General features: G+C 37.5%; 1 protein-coding gene across 1 annotated transcript; it reads left to right on the top strand.

The window, feature by feature from the left end:
* Positions 1–1,430: 1,430 nt before the first annotated feature.
* On the top strand, positions 1,431–23,751 carry zbtb10 (zinc finger and BTB domain containing 10). Its single transcript, NM_001128539.1, is given in 4 exon segments — positions 1,431–1,845; positions 10,084–11,008; positions 20,362–20,537; positions 23,452–23,751. Coding segments are annotated over 4 exon segments (1,743 nt in total). The 5' UTR covers positions 1,431–1,503.
* Positions 23,752–25,233: the final 1,482 nt, after the last annotated feature.

Below are 25,233 nucleotides of genomic sequence, written 5' to 3'. Positions count from 1 at the left end.
TCCATGAGGGTGAGCTCGGAGTTTTTAATTCACCTACAGTCAAACCGGACACGCCCAGAGGAAGCTGCATGCGCTTATAAATCGTCAATCGTGTTATCATGTTTGTAGTGTAGGAAATGACGCCACCCACTGGGTGACAGGCTTTAATAATCCTACAGAAAGTAGCCTATATTCTAATCTAAACAATCAAGGAAATATTCGTCGTTTTTTTTTTTTTTATCTCAAATGGCCCTTCAAATACACCATATGTGATCTTAAATTTGATGTTGTAAAACTGTAAATAGACATGTCTCAGTTTATTTTTTTAAGTTTTAAAATGAAATATGGCGGTTCGTTCCGCTGTGGCGACCCCTGGTAAATCAGGGATTAAGCCTAAAGATGAGAGTGATTATGGTACGAGTTGGAGATAAAATGAATAGATGAATAAAAAAATCATGACAACAACATAAAACTATTTTGACAGTGACAGTGCCTTTTCTTGCATTTTATATAGCTTCGCTGCGATAATGTATTTTAACTATCTGTATTTGTAATACAATGCAGTATTAAAGTTTCCAGATATTTCAAATTGTGTGATGAAATATGTATTAAAAATCAACCAGTGTCAAAACTTGTATATTTAACCATCCACCTCCATTACCACCTGGAAAATACACCTATGCATGCATTCATCGCGAGAAGCTTTTTACTCCAGCGAGTCAGCAGCGACCCACCTGTCCTGATCATCGGGACTCGCGCGACAAACATGGAGCGCCGGCTGTAATGTCACGCGCCGGGGAGGGCGTGAAAGGGATACAAAGACTTATTGGTTCGAGACGTGTAGCCCTTTAGATGAAAAAGCATGCGGAAAATGGGTGCAGTCATCGACACAAAAGACCCCTGGCTGTTCGGCGTCACCCCCATCTTCCTTTAACACGAGCCCCCCCTCCTCCCTCTGACCGAGATGCATTGTGGGGGAAGTCGTTGCCATTCGACCTCTGCGGGGCCTGCGCGGACGCAGACAGAACCCTGAAATTCATTATGCCTTTAAAACCCCTATTTATTTCCGCATAACCTACATACTCTCACCAGGAGGCCGGAGCGCGGAAAAACGGCTCATTTCATGCGGAATACTTTATTTACGAGAGCCGCGATCGGATTTTTGTTTTGTTGAGGAAGTGAAGATTGTAATTTATTTCTAGAAAAATGTCCGGAGAGCGAAACCGCAGGTCGCTGGCTTTCCGAGGAGGTGGATTAGCCGTCACCGGTCCCAGCGCCGTCGGAGGAGGCAGCAACGGCAACAGCTGTGAGGCCCCGGCCTGTCAAGACCGACATTTGAACGGGAACAGACCGGATCAGGAGGACGATCGGGATTTGGGGGCGAAAGGACCATCGCTGGGGAAAGTCGAGGGCGGGGGGTCTGTCAGCGACAGCACGGAGCCGGAGGCAGAGGAGGACGAGGACCCGGAAGGGGGCACTTGGACAGCGGGGAAACATAATGACAGGGGCGTTTTAAACAGCGTAATGCTGAAAACCGAGGGCTGTAAGAAGGCGACTGGCAACGGTGTGAACCGGGAGGACGGGAGCACGGGAGAGGCGGAAGAAACGGCCGCGAGAAAGCCGCTGCTGGAGATGAGACCTCAGACGCTGCTGCAGAAACACTCGCTCTTCCAAGCCTGCTGGCTGGAGGAGTTTCCCTGGCTCAGATTCAGCCACGAAACAGGACTCATGTCTTGCTCCTGGTGCCATAACATCGCCACCAACAACAGCGACGAGTTGGTAAAAGGCAGTCGGAATTACAAGCGGGCCTTGCTGCTGAGACATCACCTGTCCTCGGAGCACGGCAGGAATGACCCGACCAAACAGGTACGTTCGCAGTCTGGTATAACGGGGACACTCGCACCGCCGACGAAGACGAGTTTAAAAGGGTTGTTCCGTGTTTCGTTAACAAACGTCGACGTTTTTATTCCTATTTTAGAGTGGGAATGTTGTTTTCGAAGAGGTTTAGCGAGCTAACAAGTATGTTAGCTATACTCAAGTCGGAGGTAGCAGGTTAGCATGTGTGAGCTAACTGGATCAGCGCTGTCAATTCGTGAGGGGAGCTTAAAACCCTCGACTGCCTCGTTTAAAGTATAAATATTTATCTTAGATGTCATATGCTCATTTAAAGCCTTACAGAAACCATATTGTTTCCTTTTTTACAAGAATTCGTTGTGTGATTGTGTAGGATTTAATACGAGATATCAATTATTAAACAGACCGCAAGTGAGATTGTGACTCAAAATGTTCTCTCTGTTTCCTGCGTTGCACTGTAATTATCAACCCTGGTTACCAGGGTAACTAACCTGATTGCCACAGAGGTCACACAATGGCAAGGGCTTGACCCTGCTACCTTTGGGGAGCCGCACCCCTTCCCAACCCCCTCGCTGTAAAAAGTGACCTCTGGCACATCTCACCCTCCCCTTTTAGGGCATCTAAATTAGAGGCATTGTGTTAGGTGACTCCCCAAGATCCATAGATAGTGTGTGTCATTTGCTACATTGGACTGGAGTGAATTATGTCGCCTGTAAGGACAGCAATGCCTGATACGTGCAGACCACTGCAATGAGCAGAATGAGATTAGACTCGAAGTCATATCACACCAGAACAATGTTCTATTGGTCATTTGCTCGTATAATGCACTGCAAAAGTGAAATTTGATTCATATTTCTTCTGTCTTCTATACCCGGAGGAGATGTCGTTTAAGATAAATTGTTATTGATCAATATTTGTAATGCTTCAGATTCCATGTGCTCTATCAAGCCACAGAATGACTGATTCAAATACTTAATTCCACCCAGAAGATGCCGTGTTATTGGTTTGCCTGTGAAATCCCTTAAGGATTGCGTGGTATGATAACGTCCAGTCTGTCTAATCAGGGTGACACAAAGTGTTCCACTAACTCAATTTATACCCCTCACTAATTAGGAAGGAAAGGAGGAGGAGATTACCACTGACTCCCTAGCAACACGGGGTTAAGACGCTCCAGCAGATCTGAACCCTGTAACACTTTCCTGTTCGCTCACTTTGAAGTGACCTCTGTCAGTCAACCTTTTCACAGTACTGTTTCTGTTGTATTGAGTTGAATGTGTTATAAATGTGCAAAAATACACACATCGCACAGAAAACTTGGCATATTGTCTGACATCGATTGTGCGTATTAAAGCTCTGTAGATCTATCTATCTATCTATCTATCTATCTATCTATCTATCTATCTATCTATCTATCTATCTATCTATCTATCTATCTATCCCAAGTACTATAGACAAATTAAAAATGTTTGTCTGTTTCTCCTATACTATACTAATTCCATCCATCCATCCATCCATTAATTAGTAAATATCCCAAATACTATAGACAAATTCTATCTATCTATCTATCTATCTATCTATCTATCTATCTATCTATCTATCTATCTATCTATCTATCTATCTATCTATCATTACTAAATATCCCAAATACTATAGACAAATTATAAATGTTTGTCTGTTTCTCCTATACTATGCTAATTCCATCCATCCATCCATCCATCCATCCATCCATCCATCCATCCATCCATCCATCCATTAGTAAATATCCCAAATACTATAGACAAATACTAAAGATGTCTATCTATCTATCTATCTATCTATCTATCTATCTATCTATCTATCTATCTATCTATCTATCTATCTATCTATCTATCTATCTATCTATCTATCTATCTATCTATCTATCTATCTATCCCAAGTACTATAGACAAATTATAAATGTTTGTCTGTTTCTCCTATACTATACTAATTCCATCCATCCATCCATCCATCCATCCATCCATCCATTAGTAAATATCCCAAATACTATAGACAAATTATAAATGTTTGTTTCTCCTATACTACACTAAATCCACCCACCCACCCACCCATCCATCCATCCACCCAACGATCCATCCATCCTCCCACCCATCCTCCCACCCATCCATCCATCCATCCATCCATCCATCCATCCATCCATCCATCCATCCATCCATCCATCCATCCATCCATCCATCATTAGTAAATATCCCAAATACTATAGACAAATTATATCTATCTTATCTATCTATCTATCTATCTATCTATCTATCTATCTATCTATCTATCTATCTATCTATCTATCTATCTATCTATCTATCTATCTATCTATCTATCTATCTATCTATCTATCTATCTATCTATCATTACTAAATATCCCAAGTACTATAGACAAATTATAAATGTTTGTCTGTTTTCCTATACTATACTAATTCCATCCATCCATCCATCCATTAGTAAATATCCCAAATACTATAGACAAATTCTATCTATCTATCTATCTATCTATCTATCTATCTATCTATCTATCTATCTATCTATCTATCTATCTATCTATCTATCTATCTATCTATCTATCTATCTATCTATCTATCTATCTATCTATCTATCTATCTATCTATCTATCATTACTAAATATCCCAAGTACTATAGACAAATTATAAATGTTTGTCTGTTTTCCTATACTATACTAATTCCATCCATCCATCCATCCATTAGTAAATATCCCAAATACTATAGACAAATTCTATCTATCTATCTATCTATCTATCTATCTATCTATCTATCTATCTATCTATCTATCTATCTATCTATCTATCTATCTATCTATCTATCTATCTATCTATCTATCTATCTATCTATCTATCTATCTATCTATCTAGTTATGATTTACTTTTGTCAAAAAGTGTGTGATAGCTGACAGGAAGACCACAATATCTTGGAAGAATAGCATCTGTCTTAAAGTGGGCTGTGCAGAACATTAGGCTGTCTGAGTAGAGAGAGACTTTTCTGGTAGGCCACATCCTCCAATAGCCAATTTCATAATTGTGATCCATTATGTTTTTCAGTGCAGCGACTGTCCGTCATAATGGGCTAAATTTCTTCACTGGTCCATATCAAGCTCCTGTAATTTAATTAGCCCTAAAGCAGGGTATCTGGGATGCCTCATTCTCCTGTCTGGACTTAAAACTATTTGCCCTTTCTTCCAGTTATTAGTGAGCTCCAATGAAGACGAGGGTCTCCACCCCAGTGCTGTCTGCCGCTCTGAGATATGTGTGTATTGGGTCAGGGGGGGTTGTTGTGGTGGCGTTGTTGTTGTTGGTGCTGGTGGGGGAGAATTCCCTGGAATTTTGTATCGATGAGCCCTGCTCTTTGTTGGGAGGCCCAGATTCTGGCATTCCCCTCCCACACCTTGGGTCAAGCACACTGCTGCATTGTTCATGCATCTGGATGAGGGGACCAGGCGCTGGCCTCAGGGGCTGGGATGGCTCAGGAAGACTATGCGCAAGGAAAACAAAACCAACGTTCCTGTTGTCTGAGGCACAATGTCCCCCTAACATGCCACTTGCGTAGTGTATTCTCACTGCGGCACTGGTAGGTGATAAAGGCACGGCTCTCTGTTGCTGAAGGCTATGTGTTTAAATTTTGGGGCTATTGTTGGCTTGCTGTAAATGGAACACGTTGGAAGTGTACAATAGAATAATGGGTGTTGGCAACACATTGCCTGAAGAGCTTTAGACGACTCTCTCCTCAACTACTGCACAGGAGTAGGGTAGTGGTATTGGTGGTGGTTGTATAATGTTCCCGTTTCGCATCAAAATGAAAGTCTGGGCTGAGAAACTAGAGAGAGAAACCACAGTAAGTTTCGAATACAATATTTTTTTTTGTATCAGAAAAAAAAAGTTTCCTATATTCTTTGATGTTTCTCATTCTGAAAAGTTTTTTTTCTTTTATCTACCATTCAGAAGTTTGGGGGCGGAAAGATTATAGTTTTTGAAGATTTCTCTCATGGAGATTGAGGCTGTAAAACTAATATTATGAATTATTATAATTCAAAGTTACTGCTTTCTGTATATATTTATATTTAGCAAAGCTAAATTTCTGCAGCCATTACTCCAGTATTCACATGATCCATCATGTAATATAATTTTGCTGTCAAAAAAACGTTTATTTATTATTATTGTTACTACTATTGCTACTTCTATAGTAACAATGAGTACGTTTACTTGGACACCAATAATCCAATTTTAATATGATTAAGACAAAACTCTGATTAAGAGTCTACCATGTAAACAGCAAATTTTATTTATTTATTTTTATTTATTTATTTATTACCTTAATTCGACTAAGTCATAATCGATCTAAACAGAAATTGAATTAAGACATGTGGAGTACGCCAATTTTAGTCACATTATTGAAGTGCAGTACAGACATGTAAACACCCTAATCAAAGTATTACCACCGAATTTTGCGACAGGATACTCAATACACACACAGCTGTTTGACACTATTCTCTGCACATGCCAAGTCAGAAAGGACTACAGAAACCTGCATTGTTGAATGCATTTTTTTTTACCCTCAAATGGTGTGCGGTATAAACTTCCATTAAAACAACAGCAGTTCATACTCTCATCCAATATCTCATTTGTCATGGGGGGCATGCTGGAAATGTTCCTGAATGAAAGTGAAAGTGCCAAACTGCAGTTAAATTCGACAAAGGAAAAATGAAACACCCGAAATTGCATGAGCGCAATGACGTTAATCGAATTATGTGGTATAACATGTAAAACGGGAATATGAATAAAACATCCAAAGAGCAACACCTTAATCATATGATTGTCTTATTGATATTATGGCAAATAATTATATTACTGATGTCCACGTAAAATGAGTCTTTGATGATAATGATAATAATAATAATAATAATTGAATCCTAAAATCTTTTGAAGCATTATATGCAAATCTTTTGCTTTTAAATTGAATGCATCCTAGATGAATAGAAGTATTACATTATTTTGTACAGTAGTGTAAAACAGCTAACTAATTACAGGGTTTCACACAATATTTAGACAGTAGTGAGTAAAAACAGCCTTGAGAAACAATTAAAATCAACCGTATGAGATCATAACTTTGGCATTTATAGATATTGTAAAAGTAATATGTTTTCCTTTCATTGCAAAGTTTTACTGTTTACAAGGTTTAATGGCGCACCAAAAAAGTTTAATACAAATGGTTCGACAGCAAAACTGTAGACAGTAACTAACAAATCTTCATTTCAGATTTAAAAATACATCAGATATCAAACTGTCACCGCAAACTCATTTTGACAGGTTTTAATGGGGGAATGTTTGGAAAGCATCTGTTCTCTTGTAGCACATTCACACGTGGCACATCTGGAGAAAGAATGAACTGTGTGTGAGCGTATGTGAGAGAAAGAAAGCAAGAGAAAGAAAGTGTTTTTTCTGTCCTTCTGGATGGACCGAGGCGAACAATAGTGGGGACATTGTGACACCACAAACGGACGTTCATTCTTGTCTCACACCCCCATTCCTCCGCCTCATCCTCGTTCTTCAAACCTGCTCTTCAACAGACATCTCTGAACCCAATAGTCCTGGCTTTTTAAGATTTTATTAGATTTTTCATTCCTTAATAAATGTCTCAATCATTTTAAGTAAGTTTCTGAACAATCATACTTCCCCCACTTGAACATACTTGAACCATACATTTTCCATTCAGCTCTTATTTACACTTGCCGAGCCACTTTTCTTTAAGAAGCACAAAAAGTCATTTTCAAGCAGGTTTCCCAATCACGCCCATGTCTGCCATTGTTCAAGGAAACAGTCTCATCTCACACCATTGGTTGTGTCAATGTTAAAGACTTGGGAGGCTCAAGCAAACAGAGAAATGGTATGAACACCACTGAGCCACAAAATATTAAACACCCAAACATTACATTTCAGTCACTACTCACACACAACTGTAATATTGCAGTGTCTCAAATGGCACACCATACATGTACTTATGCACTACACACTGAACAGCATAGTATACGAATGTAGTGTTGCCTCAAATGTAACACTAACATTTGTTTTACTAAGCAGAAATGGACAAACTACCCAAAAATACTTGCCATGGGTATAATCACTCTCTTTGGAGAATACTGCTTTCACAATCCAAAATAAATAAAGTGATCCAACATCACTGCCCAAAAGCTCCACCACTTCCGCTACGTGAGCAAAGCTGCGTTCATTGAGTGCGTGAAGTTTCCATCATTCCACACTTCATTTTACCGATTGCATAAGGCCCAATACTAATTCCACCTCTTAGCCCTTCCCCTTACTTTTACCCCTCGATTTGTGCGTTCACGTCGGGGAATAGGGTGTACCAATTCTTTTTAACTTGAAGGCGTAGGGCTAAGGGGAAGGGGTGAATAGCCCTTCGAACAAAGATTTTTCAGGACCATACTCGAAACCAAGGGGTACAAAAACTTCCTAGAATACACCAGCCACAACGGCTAATAGTTGCGCCCGGAAGTAAAGAGATCCACAAATGATTTTTTTTTTGTAATTATTATGAATTTTTACAAGAAACAAACATGTTTTAATATACTCATAACTGCATACATGTTTTATCGTCACGCTTGAAATCCATAATCCATAATCATAAATCCTGTACAGCAGTCCCACAATGTTCTGTCACTCGATGCAGGTGCTGTAGTGCTGTCTCAATTCTTAGGGGTAAATTTTTCAGTGTGAACGCACTACTTACACTATTTATACTAGAAAATGGTGCAGAATAGTGCATAAGTGTGTGATTTGGGATGCACCTTATGATATTAGAAGCCTGTGATAGCTTGCACACGTCATATTTAATAATTTTTTTATGGTGCTTTTATTATTTTGGCAGCTTGAGAGAACCTGCTATAGGTTCAGTGTGTGTGTATATATATATATATATATATATATATATATATATATATATATATATATATATATATATATATATATATATATATATATGTCTATCTGTATATATCTACATATATATATATATATATATATATATATATATATATATATAGATAGATAGAAATATAGATAGAAATATAGATAGATATAGAAATAGGAGTATTTTATGCACACATTAAAGTACACAGCTAAAAGATAAGAGGTTAAATATAATGTGACCCAATTAATGGAATGCAAACATTAAGCAGCACGGCTGGTTTCAAAATTTATTGAAATATTTTTTTGTGGAGCACCAAATCAGCACATTACAATGATCATGTGATTTAAAATTCAGCCATGCCTTATTTTAAATATAAAATAGTTGTTTATTATTATTTAATATAACTAATGTTTTTGTGCTTTAATGATATAAATAGAGACATGAAATGAAAGTGACATGTTTGGAATGAGTCATGGTTTTTAACATGAAGTCAGTAAAAGATGACTGAATTGAGTTCCAGTAATGACTTTGTAATTCAGGCTAGTCTTTTGCAACCTTCACTAGTAAGTGTGCTAGAGAATTGTAAGTGCTTTCTTCACAAAGCTTCAGTGTAGCACTAAGCAAGCAATAGTGAACAATGAGCCTGGAGGAAAAGACTGGCATTGTGTGGAGAAATGGGGTTGCGTTTTCTCTCTTTCTCTCTCTCACTCTGACTACTGGTCGGGCTTGCTGTAGCTGGATCAGGCTACAGTAATAACCCCATCTACCAGGACAAGCCCAGCAGTGTGGAGGAGGGGGGCTGGGAAGGCCTCCGCCCTGAGAAACAGATTTAATCTGAAATACTCCAGCAAAAAACCCAGCTGTGTGGTAGGAGGAGAAAAAATGTAGGGTGGTATAAATTTCTGCATGGATTAGGACATCTGCTTTGAAATCCACAAATATATTGTGTAGATTCACTCCCACTGGTAGGTACCAGCCGGTTCTCTCTCTCTCTCTCTCTCTCTCTCTCTCTCTTAATTGTGAGAGCAGATGATGGAGATTGATGGCGGATGGGATAATGGCCAAATATTTCTCTTCTTAAAGAGCATTAACAAGGGCAGAGTGCGTGCATCCTGAGAGCAGGGGGGTTTATCGGCGCACAGCGCTATAGTTTCCACAGTACTGCAGCTTTCCAGCCTGTTAAACCAGTTCTCTTGTCAGAGTTGTCACTGTACACCTGCCCTTCACTTTGTGTTTACACTGTATACTAATGCTGATTGTCATTTTTGTTTGTTGTCACTCCACCAGGAGATGGAAAGGCCAGAGGACGCGGAAAGCCCGGAGGTGGAGGACTACCGGAACAAGCCCAACGAGAACTCGTACTGCTACCAATTGCTGCAGGAGCTGGACAAACAGCGCAAGAGTGGCATCCTCTGTGATGTCAACATCGTAGTGAGCGGTCAGGTGTTCAGAGCACACAAGAACATCCTGGTCGCCGGGAGCCGCTACTTCAAGACCCTTTACTGTCTGACAAAGAGCGAGAGCTGTGACCAAACTACCATTACACACCTGGATGTGGCAGCCGTGCAGGGCTTCTCTGTCATCTTGGACTTCCTTTACTCTGGCAACCTCTTGCTCACTAGTCAGAATGCCATCGAGGTGATGTCTGTGGCAAGTTACCTCCAGATGACCGAGGTGGTCCAGTCCTGTCGCGCCTTTATCAAAGACGCCCTTAATATTAGCATCAAGCAGGAAGCCCCCGATTCTGTGGTGGTTGACTATAATAAGAGGCGGACTGTGGCAAAAGATTGTCAGGGTGCCGACAAGAAGCCTAGCAATTTCTGGGCCACCAGCATCCTGTCTAAGCTATCCATCAAGGCCAGTGTCCAAGGCCAAGTGAAGGATGAACCCAGCGATGTGGAAGTGTCTGGGGGAGAAGGCTGTGCGCTGGGAAGCTCTGGTTGGGGTGGGGAGAACTCGTCCGAGTCCACAGAGACGGAGCCACAGGGACCGGGTCCGGTGTTTGTCTGGAACCCAGATCCCAGCAATGGGGCTACCGTCAAGCAGGAGGTGCGCTCTGAGCCAGGTAGTGGAAGGCGGAAAAAACAAGCCGCCAAGCGTTTCGTCTACAACATCCCACCTGAGCCCGAAGAGGGTTTTGACGAGGGCATGTTCATCCAACCGTCTGCCTCCTACACAAGAGAGGACTTCTCTTACCTCTCAGAGAATGCCGGTACGTTACCCATCATGCCTTTCTCTTCTGTGCAAGACAAGTGTCTGAGTGGCTCTTCAAAACAAGCCCAATTCCATTTTCATCAGAGAATAACACACCCAGCAAGTAACACAGCCCGCCCCCCCCCCAATGTATTTCCTTGTATGTTTCTGTTGAGTTCATTCCGGTTGTGGGAGTTTGGTTATTTGAATAATGTTCCACCCTGTTGTGTAGACTCATCAGCATACTTCAGTGCTGTCATTAGGGTTGTCATGTATGACAATAGTGTTTCTGACACTTCACTCTCACACTCACACAAAGGCCTCTATGCATTTCTGTAAAGCCTTTTGGTAATGGTATAATCAGTGTTTATCAGAGGCAGAATACACAGCCTTGAGGCAGAGGTCATGCCATGCTCCAAATATCTTGCTATCATAGTACTAGCCCTACTTGTGAATTTGATATGCAGAGTACATTCTGTGCAAATTTTCAGCATGTAAATGGTTTACATTCAGCTGATTTCCATACAAGTTGTTTAGAAAAATGGCCTGTATCTGGGATTCGATTAGATCTTAGGTTGTTTACATAAATTTGAATATGGTGCCTGCTGTATTAAGAAAAACATACCCTATATCCAGCTTTGAGTCTGATCAAACAGTTCATGATGAGTCGATGCACAATATGGTGGAACAAGTGCCACATTCTTACCAACTGGGGGTTGGAAAAATTATGCCATTTTTGCTGTCGTTAGAAACTATAGTTGCCATACAAACAGAGTTAGAACTGCACACATTTGTTGGCGCAACCAACCTGAAGTGCCAAATGAAATCTTGTGCAATTCAAATGACATCTTAATGAACGCACCACTTTTTTGCAACCATAAAAGTATAGAAAGCTCAGTGTTGTCATTGCAGTTCAATACAGGCTTCAGATACATGCAGACATTTTTTGTTTTAGACCAAACAAACTAAGAGGACTAAATTACAATTGTGAACACACCCTGAATGCAAGTTTAGCAAGTACTCTTAAGTATATTGCCATTTACATAATTAGGTCTTCTGCAAAAAATGCTGCCTAGAGGCATTTCAAATATGACCCTTAAGTGAACAGATTTTTTAGGAAAACACTTTGGCCTGATGCAGTATTACATAGACCCCCTAGTTTTTTTGGTGAATCCAACAAAAATTAACAAAAAAAAACAAAAACGTAAAATTAAAAATTATTTATTTATACGAAAAATAATAATACAATCTCTTAAAACATCTAATTACAAATAATATAATCAAATTATATTTATTTTAGATTGCAATTAATTGTTTTAAATGACTTATAGACGCTGTACATGCAGCGCACGTGATGTAAGTGTCTCTCAAAAAATGACGTCTCACCTGCGGCCTCACAATCATTACATTACATGAGAGTGAAGAGAATTTTGCCACTTATGCAGTAAGCAGACATGGATGAAACGCGAGTGATTTACATGTGAAGTCAATGCAAAGATGTGTTTAGACATCCTGTGATGCAAATTGAGTGAATTTATGTGTTTGACGCACTTCAGATCGCAAAAAAAAGTGGGAGCAAACATCTAACAAACAGAGCAATGAAACGTACAGAAAAGCAAGCAGCTTACAATAAATGAGATTGGTTCAAAGATGATGGCCACTGGACGTGACCGAATTGAAGGATATTATTTTTGGTTTACATAAACGGCTGGTGTTATGATATGTACCAAATTGAAAAAATTATTTCGCTTAACTGTTTCCCTGCCGTTTACTAGAGAACATTGACGAATTTTGCGGCACTTCGTGTTTTGGGTGTATTACCGTAGGGGAAGCCATAATGCATGTTCTGAGTGAGGTACATGATGTCAGATGCTCCAGGGAGTGAAATCTAAGAAAGATTTCTAAGAAAGAGAAAGTAAGATTGTGGATAAAAATAAGAGTTCTACAACCTATCTTTGGCTTAATCCCTACCGTTAGATCATATTATTTTTTATATTTATTCATCCGTTCATTTTCATTTCGGCATAGTCCTTTTATTAATCTGGGGCCACCACAGCGGAATGAACCGCCAACTTATTCAACAAATGTTTAAAGCAGCCCTTCCAGCAGCAACCCATCACTGGAAAACACACACACTCATACACTACGGTCAATCTTAGCATACCCAATTTACCTCTACCGCATGTCTTTGGACTTATGGGGAAAACTGGCACACCTGGAGGAGTTTATATATATAAAAAAAAATTTTGTTCGCAAATTTCTAGGAATTACCACCACAAAATCAGTGAAAAAAATGTTTGCAAAAAACTAGGGGGTCTGATTACTCGTAGTACTAAGTAAAACAATAAAATTAGAGATAAAATTTCTGCATTTATTAACATTTTTTATTTGCAACAAACCTGCGTTGATTTGCCAATTACTTTCCTTTTCTGCTAAGATTATCATTGTCATTTAAGTTTTAGCCAATGAGTGTTGACATTGTATGAAGTGTTTCATTCTTTGCAAACTTTGCCTAAAGTCCAAGCTATTCTCATTACATTTTTGTTATATTAACAGCTTCAGTCTAATTTAATCTTGACTTAGGCCCAATACCAATTCTACCCCTTAGCCCTTCCCCCTACCCCTCATTTTGCACATTCACGTAAAGGGGTAGTGGTGTCCCAATTCTCTTTAGCTTGAAGGTGTAGGGCTAAGGGGAAAAGATATAGCCACTTAAACAGAGATTTTTCACGACCACACTCGAAACCAAGAGGTAAGAAAATTTCCCAGAATACACCATCTGCAATGGCAAAATGGCTGCACACAGAAGTCAGGAAATTATTATTATTAGATTATTAGAAATTAGTATTTTTTTCTCATTATTACGAATGTTTACAACAAACAAGCATGTTTTAATACAATTATAACAGGGTTCGTGTTTTACCGTCATGCTTTTGACAGAAACAATTTTTAAAAATCCTATCACACTCTATTTCAAGGGCCAAGAGGAAGGGGTAGGGGTAAAAAAATAGAATTGGGATTGGGCCTTACTGCTTGCTCCCTGGTGCCATTGAGTTTCCTTCATATTATAACGGCCTTTCAGAAATTCATGGTAATTGATAATAACTTGATGTGTCTAAAGTATCTCCTGTAACTCTGAAGGCCCATTCTCTTAAACGTATCTCTTTTCTTCAGTTGTGGCCGTCAGCCAACCAAGGTCTCACTTCATGATTGCTTTTCCTCAGGCCTTGTGTAGCTCAAGGCCACAAGACCATCTTCCCTTTTTAATTAGAGCAGCCAGTGCGTTTTCTTCAGTTCTTATTAAGGGAGTCTGCCCTCCCTGTGCCTCATACCACAAAAACCTGCGTAATCTCCAGCCTGCCGAGCTGTCATGCTTCAGACTCTCTGCCCCCATTAAGCAGAGCGGCGCGTGCTATAGTATCATGTCTTAAGTGACGCGCTTCTGAGAAAAGGCTTTCTCTCGCCGTCGCCGACTCCTCTAATGCAGGATAATGAAGTAAAGCGGGGGAAACATTCTACCCTCAGGCTTCCTATACGCTCTCAAATGCACTTAGCTCATATTCCTGAGGGCACTTAAATGTGCAGAGCTCATGGCTCGCACCTGCAAGGCATGTGTGTGTTGGTGTGTTTGCCTACACATGCCTACATATGCTTATGCACTCGTCTTTGTGCTTGGGTCCATGTTGACTAGCCACTTCCTTTTTCACACATGGGGTACTTTCCACTGAAGTGGTTTTTGCTTGTGACTTAATTTGTGTCATTTTTACTATGTTAATGCTTTTAAATTAAACTATTAAAATTATTTGTATGAGATAGATTTATAGGAGATAAATTCATCTATCCATTTATAATAAATTGCAATTATTAACACCATCCATCTTATTAGTTTAACATTTTATGTCAGCAATATATCTTTATTTCTAGTTATTAAACTTCAAATGCATTCTAAAAATGTTTATTTTGCCATTTTAGTTTTATGTCTATTTTATGTAATTATAAAGATATATTTACATTTTCAGGATTAAATTGTTGGCATGCTTTTGTCTTTTCAATTAGTTTGTGTTTTATTTACTTTTTTTTTTTTTGCTTAATTTTTAAGACTTTCTCATCAAGCGAATGTGTGTGTGTGATCCGGCACAGCCTTCATGCGGTCGCATATCCCTTGCCAATGCGCACATCTTTAAAAATGTAACTACATGTCGCAACGACACGTAGAGTAAGCTCTGTGAAAGGTTGTCTTGGTAGCGCAAGTGTGGGCGGTGCTGAGAGCCGTGCGAACCTGTTGGAGCGAGTGTTTACAAGTGTCAAATCACGTGAAGAAGCTCTAGATGGAAACTGTTGCATTGTGTTTACCTTATGGTTACTGTTGTTACATGTCTGCCGTTTCCCGCCTCTAAATGAGTGAGTTTTAGCGGTAGTGTTCGGAAAAGAAAAAAAAAACACAGAGGAACATACACACCTACAGCCAGCTAGCGTTTTGGAAGTGTTATTGCAGAGCAACACAAAAAGCATGCAGAAATATAAATGCATGACTACGCGCAAGGCAGGCGCCGTGGGTCACTGCGATTGCCTGACGCAGAAGTATAAATCAGCCTTGAGCCATTTTATAAGTTAAACTTATTTGCTTTTTTAACCGCCCTTTGTCATTGATGAAGTGCATATAAATCTCACTTTTGAGAGTAAAAAACACAATGTAGAAAGCGAAATATTTGCAACAAAAAGAATTTTAGTTTCTTGCACAGATCAATCTTTTCACTTCATAGGACATCGTTGTATCCTCAGAAGTAATATCCATGTATTTTTTTAATCACAAAGCTAGGGCTGGGTGATTAATCGAAAAGTAATGGAAATCGACATACAGAACATATAATCGATTTAATTTTTCCAGGCCAATTTTTTTCAATTACTTTTCCTACCGTGTGTGGAGTCATGTGACCCTGCTCTTTTAAGGCTAACATTTCTACTTATTATATTATGATTTCTACTTCTATTATTCTGATATTATACTTCTGCCAAGTGCACGCGTATGGTCAGGCGCAGCCTTCAAAAATTTAAATACACATCACAACAACGCCTATCACAAGCTTTGTGATTGGTCAGTTTGGTGGCGAGGGTGGGTGTTGCGGAGAGACGCATTTTAGGCAGTGTGTTTTTAATTTCAGATGTTCAGTGTCGATGTTCGATAAAGAATCGTAGATGATGGGTACTGTGTGTTTTCTCCAATTATTTTAAAAGTAATGCACCCTACATGCAAACATCTCTCACTTGTAATATGTGAGCATATTTACTGTACAAAACAGTACAGTAAAACTATGTCAGTGAACTATGAAGGCAAAAACATTAAATAGATAAATAAAATAATTGTTCAATAATTGTAATCGACTTAAAATGTTCAATTAATTGAGATTCTGATTTTAGGCCAAACTTCCCAGTCCTACCCAAAGTGACAGAAGCCATAGACTTGCATTTTATGAATGACCAAGAACCACAGTTTGAGCTAAAAATCTTCTTTGTAGTTCTGCATTAGAAAACTACCCACAAACATTGTAAATGCCATAAGGTAATCGCCCCAAATGAACAACATTTTCTACATTTTTTAGGTAGCGTTTTTACCTTTGAACATGGTAAATCACTTCCTGAAAAAATATTTTCATGCTGCTCTAGAATGAGCCCCATGAGTTATCTCTCACACATCAAACAACAGGAGTGGTCACCATAAATGCTTGTGTCCTTTCCAAACAGGACAGCTGAACTGTTGATTTGCTTTAGCGACACATCACACACACACATACACAGCCCCATTCCCTCATCTGAGGTGCAGTGCTGCCAGGGGCCGTCCCGCCCTAATCCTGCTAATGCAGCCCAACTATCTCTGCCATTCCAAATATTGACCCAGGCATAGTGGACCCACTGCAGAGGTACTTACAATGGGATCTGACGGCTTTGGTTCGCCTGCCTGCTAATCCACAGTGTGTAAGATGATCCACTGTTAGGGCTTCACCCATTTATTTACACATCATATCTCCTTCACACACCCATACAGACACACATTTACAGTTGTTGCCTTACGCAAGTTTGAGGGCTTAACGAATAGAGACACGTAGTGGCGTGAAATTATCAGGGATTTATATCTAATGTGTTGGAGTGAGAGTGGACAGTACGGCATGAAAGATTGGCAGCAGCGACATGAGGATACTAGTGTCGCATGAAATTATCTTATCTAGCTAAAAGTCAAAATGAAATTTCGCCATCAAACAATATTCATGTTGTTCCAGATGTAAAAGATTAGTTCATCTTTGATTGAGTGTGTTTGGGCACAATATTTCACCCTTTTAAACCCTGTTTACACCTGTATTTATTTATACCATATGTCCACCATTTACACCAATAGAATTTTACATTTTTACAAATATGCTAATTAAATCTATGACGCAAAACTGGTCTATCAAATAAAATACATGCGAATAAAGCAGCGTGTCCATCCAATGAGTCAAAGACAACAAAAAAGTCACTTCCTGATTAAATGGCACCAAATATCAAAAGAAAAAATGGAAATTGCTGCGGTAAAAACTGCAACAATCGTCTCTTTATTTAATAAATTACTTGCAACTCATAAGACAATGCCGACACGCAATGAACACATGGCAAGATGTGGAATCTAGATGCTCCTGACTATTCTAGAGGTAATTAATAATATAATAAGACTAATACGGAAATGGTTAAGGTATTTTAGAATGACCGAAACAACATTTTAAATGTTTTACAATATGCTCAGCCTGCTGATTTGTCCATTTACACATTTGTATCATCACATGATCAAAATCACATTACTTTAATGCGCATGAATTTGTTCGGTAAAATGTGCATAGGTTTTTTATGTGTTATCAAAGTTTATGAGATCTTGGCGTTTCCTTTAACCATTTTTTAAAATCCGCATATCCAAAATGTACATTAAAATAAGTGGATGGAATTATAGCTAGTGACCTAACACATCAGTATTATAGTATTCAATGATGCATCGCTATTCTTTCTCTAATGATTCTGAATCAATTCTCAAAAGTTAAAAATCGATTTTGTATTTATTTTAGATCAAAATAGCTGTTTCCATCCACCTATTTTTATCCACGTTTTGGATATGCGCATAAAAAAGATTTGATGGAAATGCCAAGATGCGCATAAATATTGAAAATGTGCATAAAAGTGTATGTGCATAACTGAGTTGGATAAACTTTTAATTCCATAAGATGCGCAGAAACTATGATGGAAACTCTTTTACCAAACAAATTCCAGTATGCACATTAAAAAAAGTCATGCGATTTTGTTATAAAAGATCATGTGATGATCAAAATGTGTGAATGGACAAACCAGCCGGCTGACCGCATTGTAAAACATCTGAAATGTTGTTTTGAGCATAGTTTTGAGTATCAGTATTCGTGTTATTATATTATTCATTACCTTCAGAACTGTGAAAAGCGTCTGTACTCAGTGTCTGACGCCTTCAAATACCAGAACATGCTCATTGTGTTTCGGCATTGTCTTTTAAGGCACAAGTCATTTATTAAATAAAGAAAAGATTCACGCAGCTTCTCCTACCACAGCAATTTCCCTTTGCATTTTTATATTTGGTGCCAGTAAATCAGAAAGTGATGATTTTGTTCTCTTTGACTTGTTGATTAGAAACGCTGCTTTTTACACACATATTTTGTGCTATTCCAGTTTTCTATTCACTTTTTTGGATAAAAACATAGCTAATGATGTAAGCCTGTGAATGCATAATCTACAAACAGAAGAAAAAAAAAACAAGGCACATGTACTATATGCTACCGAATTCACTTAATTCAGATTAAAGATGGTTAAAGTCTCGTCCGGTTGTATGATTGGCTTCAGGACGCTGTTAAAACTACATACATAAATTCCAATCATAAACAAAAGCACAGAGCTCCATTTCTGGTTAAAATGTAAAGTTGGAAAGATGGTTTTGTACAGAAATGGTAAAAATGTAGGTCAAGACTCATTTTGGAATCGGATTATGACACCTTTAATTGAAATCGGATCTTAAATTCATTAAAGATTTCCACCCCTTTGGTACCTCCTCTTAAAATAGGTCCCATAATGCTCTACATTATGGGACCTATTTTGAAAAAAGGTATCATAACATCCGATTACAGCACACTATGTTGCACCAAAATACACAGGTTATAATTAAAGTCAATGTCACTTGTTAGTAATTTAAAGACTTTCTTCTTTCAGTCAATCATATTTGTCAAGTCTTCTTTAAATATAAGGTAGAGTGTGACCAAATAAGACAGGAGAGTCTAGATAAAATCCAATAGCAAGACTCATGCAAAATAATGCATCCAAGACCAAGTGTAGCACATCTCAGCTGACCAGTTGTGACTGAATCACTAAAAACACAAGCCATTTTTCATGTCGTATTGATGTAAGACAATGTAGTGTCAAACCTATGTTTAGGTTCAGTGGCCTCAGGTCAGTGTCAAGTGGTTAAAACCTTGAACACATTTACCACCAATCTCTTTAAATCTGCCTATTGAGGACAGTTTGCCATTTGCACAATCTAGAGCAGTCTCATGACTACTCAGTGCCGGACATTGAGAATCCAGGTTAATGGTTAACCATTTTAAGTACCCACAAACCCATAGTAACAGATTGAACTTTAATTTCGAGCCTGCCGACACTAACGTACGGCACAGCTGCTGTCGGGATCTCCTTCACCCCGCAAGGTGGTGTTTAGAGCTTCGATTGAATTCCCAGGTGATCTGGCTCTCATCACCCCCTTGGCAACCTGCTTGACGACCCTTTTGTTTTGCCCATTTTGGCTCAAACAATGCTGGATCCCACACCCCCCCCCCAGTCCCACATGCAGTAGTTCCAGGCAGCTCTGGTCTAATTGTCACACAGCATCTCTCCCATGGGAAATTGAGTGAGTCTTCACTAGCAAAAAAGCAGAGATTGCAGTTTTGTCCGCACTGTAGTTTAACCCAGATAAACAATCAGGCTGTTTTCTTGAATGTTAGTTCAGGAGAACGGCGACTGGAAGGAAAGAGATCTTGCTTTTTATGCAGCTTGTTTACAAGTAGAAAATTGCATTAGACTAATATAGTTATGGCCTCCGGCATGAAGTTTCTATGGCAACTGGCACACTTTCACTTCATGTTTATAGTTTTTTGTTTTATGCAAGGATGACACTGAGGGTTCATGCAGACATTTATTTTCTCTCTATCACATTAAGCCACTTGCTGTATTTCTGCTAAGCTGTCAATTAAAGTTGATAAAGTGAATGGAGAAAACTTGCATCTCAGAAACCGGTGTGAAAATTGCTGAGAACCTGTTTGTTTGTGTGGTTTCTCCAAGGCGAAGCGCCGGAAAACGCCCTCAATAAGCTGAAGTGTCCCCACTGTAACTACATTGCCAAGCACCGGCGAACACTAAAGAGGCACCTGATCATCCATTCAGGCGTGCGTTCATTCAGCTGCGACATCTGCGGGAAGCTCTTCACTCGCAGAGAACACGTCAAGAGACATTCCCTGGTAAGACACAAGATCAAGTGTTGTTGGAGGGTGAATCACGTCTAAAACATTTCAAGTAACATCTAAAGAAAAGTTATTTAGAAGATTTTTTTTTTTTTTACAAAACCTTTTATTTTTTTCCTTTCATTTTTTTCGAACAGTGAAAATCACTAAATGAAATACATTAGTTTAACTCATCATTTTTTACAAAGTTACTTTGACTTAATAAAAAAGAGTTCTGTAACTCAACCTGATTATAATAAGCAGAACAGAAGCTGAATGAGTTATGAATCAATTAATTACTTGTGCAATACCAAACCATTTGAGTAGCTATATAGTTGTTTGGACTCAATTTATTATGTTAACTGAACTTTAAATTTGTTACTAATACTCTAAATGATTTATCTATATAAACACAAATAATATATATGTATATGACTCTGTATATATAAGATTACAGTACTAACCCTTTGGTTATAAAACTTAAATTGTTTGCTGCAATCGGTTTCCCAAAATAGTTTGAGTTAACTTATCAAGTTCTACAGTGTATGGCATGTAATCTATGTGAGAATTAAGATTTTCTTTCATGCTTTCATTGCATGCTAATGGCTTCATAATAATAGATGCTTTTGTTTTGAGTGTTCAAAAGAAAACAAATAAGCATATAAAATCACATATGTCATATAAATATAGGGCTTTACATAACACCGGGTAGATTTCAGCTTTGGCGGGTTAGACAGACAATCCCACTAGCCACTTTGGCTGTTTAAAAATCATTTTTAAATTGTAGTTTTCTTAAAACCAGGGTTCGACAATATAAGGATGACCCAATATGTGTGCAAATGTGATCTTAGAATCGAAAGGTAAAATAATTGTGATCACGGGAGCAGAAGAAAGCAAGTGAATACCGAATGAGAGGATGATGATCACTCGCGCTAACAGCTGATGTGATGCACGCTTAAAACGCGTGCACGCTCCCATTTCCTTTCGTAAAGCAACCATTTCTGGAACAGGGTCTAGAAACGCAGCTGTGATCGGTTCTCTTTCAAATAGACTATACAAAAAGTGATGAACATGCACCCACAGTCCTGATGCTTTCAAGCGCTCAAAATTTGTTTTTTTATAAGCAGCACTGGTTGCTTTCACTTTGAACAGATTATTAATTGGCCTAAAGTTAACTGTGTGCATGTAATCATCCTTTCCTCATCACACACGGTATGTTTTTTCACCTGCTTTCATTTACTTAGTTTTATTTGCTTTTATTTTTGTTAAAATTGTTTAATTATTAATTAATAATCATTTTATTACAATATTGCTTTTATGGGAGATCAAATCTCCATTTTTGTGCAGTTAAGCTGTGATCTGAGAGATCTTTAGCCAGGACAGATTACTGTGCATAGTTTTGATACATGACAATAGTTATTTTTTAAAAGTTAAATGCTTTTCTTTCTTTTTAAGAAATGTTTTTTTTTTTTTTTAAATAAAAAGCATAGTATACAGCTATATTTAGCTTGTTTTGACCCATTTAAAATTTGTGGCTAAGAAATAATTATTGTTTAGTTTGGTTATAGAGATAAATTTTGTTAATCCTTAATTTTGAGCTCTGAAGTGTCATGTGAACATAAACACTAATTGCAATATAACACTATGAAACCACAACCCATTTGCTCATGCTCATTGAGCAAGCTCATACTCGACACACAAAAAGTTAAATGAATGAGAAAACATGCAGACATAACACAAAATTTAAATCAAGTATTTTAGTATGTCAAAGTCATATTTATGCATATAAATTATATTTTCCCAACAACAAAATTATAGCTAGTGAAAATGCAAAGTGGCTAGTAACATTGGAAAACTACACAGTGGCCGGTAATTAAAAAAGGTAATGTCTATATATATATATATATATATATATATATATATATATATATATATATATATATATATATATATATGAACAGATAATCTTGTACATATTACAATAGTATTGTATAGTAGTAGTAAAGTGAATAGTAATAAATATCGGTGTAAACAGGATTTAAATTAGAACTGTTGATAAAATCTAAGAACAATAGCTGTGTCTCATTTCAGAGGCCTCATCCTCCAAAGGATCCATTAAAAGTGTGTGCGTTGTGGCGCGACGAAGGCTGTCTCATTTAAAAAAATAAAATAAAAATTCGAAGGCTCCTTCAAACGCAGCCTCAAAATTTATCCTTCGTTTTTCAAGAAATGAAGGACACAACCAGTTGAATCTTCGCGGCCTCGAACGTCCCAAGAATCATTGCGCGCTGATAACGGCAGGACTTTTTTAAAAGAAAAATCCTGATTAAATGTATGAATTAGGTTTATTTTACTTGGATATCTAAACACATGTTAAAAAACAAAAAGAGTATGAGATGTCTTACTAAAGAGTGATTATAAGAAAGTTTGTGTGTACAAGTATGGATCAAAGGAAATATATTTCCAGCTACTGCATAAGTTTTAAGTTTTAAAATCACTTTGAAAAAAAAAGTCATTACAAATTTTATTTGAAACGTAATTTTTGATAATTAAATCGTATTGCTAAGTTCTTAATTTGGACCATTTTAAATGCAATTTGCTCAATATCACGATTAAAAAAAAATTTATATCTCAATTTTTTACAATTTTTATTTATGCCATACAATCTAGATATACAAATAGGTGTTTCTTAGTCAAATATAGTCCGATTCTAACAAATGGAATGTTTGTCCAATGGAAAGCTTGTTTATTCGGTTTTCAGTTGATGTAAATTGGTTCATATGATGGTTTTGTGAAATTGAGCCATATGAGTTTTTTTTTTGTTCAAGGGTCACAAACACGCGACAGAGATTCTTGCTGACTCATTTCACTCATAATACCAATGCGTCTTGCATCACTCACCAATCTCCCCATTTATGACTTTCACTTTTAGGTGCACAAAAAGGATAAGAAATACAAATGTATGGTATGCAAGAAGATCTTCATGCTGGCGGCCAGCGTGGGCATACGGCACGGCTCGCGACGCTACGGCGTTTGTGTGGAGTGTGCCGATTCTCACCAGGGCACGCAGGAGGGTCTGGAGGGCATGCAGGACCTGGAGTTCGCCCGCGATGAAGACTTCGACGAAGCCGGAGAAGGGGACGAGGACATGGAGGCAGAAGGGGAGGAGCCCAATGAGATTGACCAATCCCACTGCGAGGGTGATGCTGGTGCCACCCCCGTGAAGGACTAATGTAGACATAACCTGGTAGAAACACGAATCAAAATGCAAAGTAAAAAAAATATAGCTGGGAAACAATCAACAATTCCAAAGTGCTATCAAACCTCTTTGTTGCACGTGAAGTTATGTCAAAGAGATCTATAGCTTTGTTAGAGAGGGACTCCAATATTTAAAGATTGTTCTGTGTGTCAGAGAAAGAGGTATAATGATATATATATATATAACAAAAAAAATCAGGTTTTTCTGTGATGTATTTTGTTTTTCTTTTGTAGGGGATGAGGGTGTACAGCGTTTAGTTTTTTTGAGTTAGGCCAATCATATTAAAAGAAATATTAATTATTTAATTTATGAAGAAAGATATTATGGTCTTATGAAACAGTAGAATTATTATTTTTTTCTTTTCTTTTTAAATGTACATCTGCTTATTTTCAGTTTATAACTGCGCTTCCTGATAATATGTTGCTCTAAAGGAGGATCTTGTGGAGGCAGATCAGTCTCAAAAATAATACATTTACTAAATAAAATTCATATATCCGCAACACAATTCACATTTAAAAAATCTGATATACAAGTTCAAAACATGATTGAAAAATATGCTAATTCAATTGAAAGGTTCAAAACATAATTCATAAATTCGCAAATCCAATTCGTAAATTAAAACGAGGATCTAAAATACTTAATTCCAATTCGGAAATAAATAAAAAAACTACTAAAAAGAACCAAATCCAACTCGTAAATTAAAAAATTATTAAAAATATGCAAATCCAACTCGTAAATTAAAAAAACTATTAAAAATATTTAAATCCAATTAGTAGTTCAAAAAACTCATAAATTAAAAAAACTATTTAGAAATACGCAAATCTAATTCGTAAGTTTAAAAATATGCAAATCCAATCCGTAAATTCAAAACACAATTTAAAAAATGCAGATCTAATTTGTAAATTCAAAAGGCGATTCAAAAATATGCAAATCCAATGTGTAAATTCAAAAAAGATATATAAAAAAATGTAAATCCAATTTGTTAATAAAAAAAACTTTAAAAATACGCAAATCCAACTCGTAAATTCAAAACATGATTCAAAAATACGAAAATCTGATTCGTATAATCATAACGCAATTTAAAAATATGCAAATCCGATTCGTAAATTCAAAACACAATTTAAAAATATGCTAATCCAATTTGTAAATTTAAAAAAAATTAAAAACTGCTAATACAATTCGTTAATTAAATTTAAAAAAAAATACACAAATCCAATTCGTATATTAAATTTTTTTTTTAAATATTCAAATCCAAGTCGTAAATAAAAAAAGAAATTTAAAAATACACAAATCCAAATTATAAATTCAAAAAATGATTAAAAAACAGCAAATCCCATTCGTAAATTCAAAACACGATTCACAAATACACAATTGCCATTCATTTGGCGAAAATATTTATGATTTTCACTTGTGAGTTCATGAATTGTCTGTTTACAGATGTACAAATTGGATTTT

Source organism: Danio rerio, chromosome 19 (assembly GCF_049306965.1).
Source record: "Danio rerio strain Tuebingen ecotype United States chromosome 19, GRCz12tu, whole genome shotgun sequence".
Classification (NCBI taxonomy): domain Eukaryota; kingdom Metazoa; phylum Chordata; class Actinopteri; order Cypriniformes; family Danionidae; genus Danio; species Danio rerio.
Note: the sequence above shows the minus strand (reverse complement) of the source record. Positions and strands in the feature narration are given on the sequence as shown.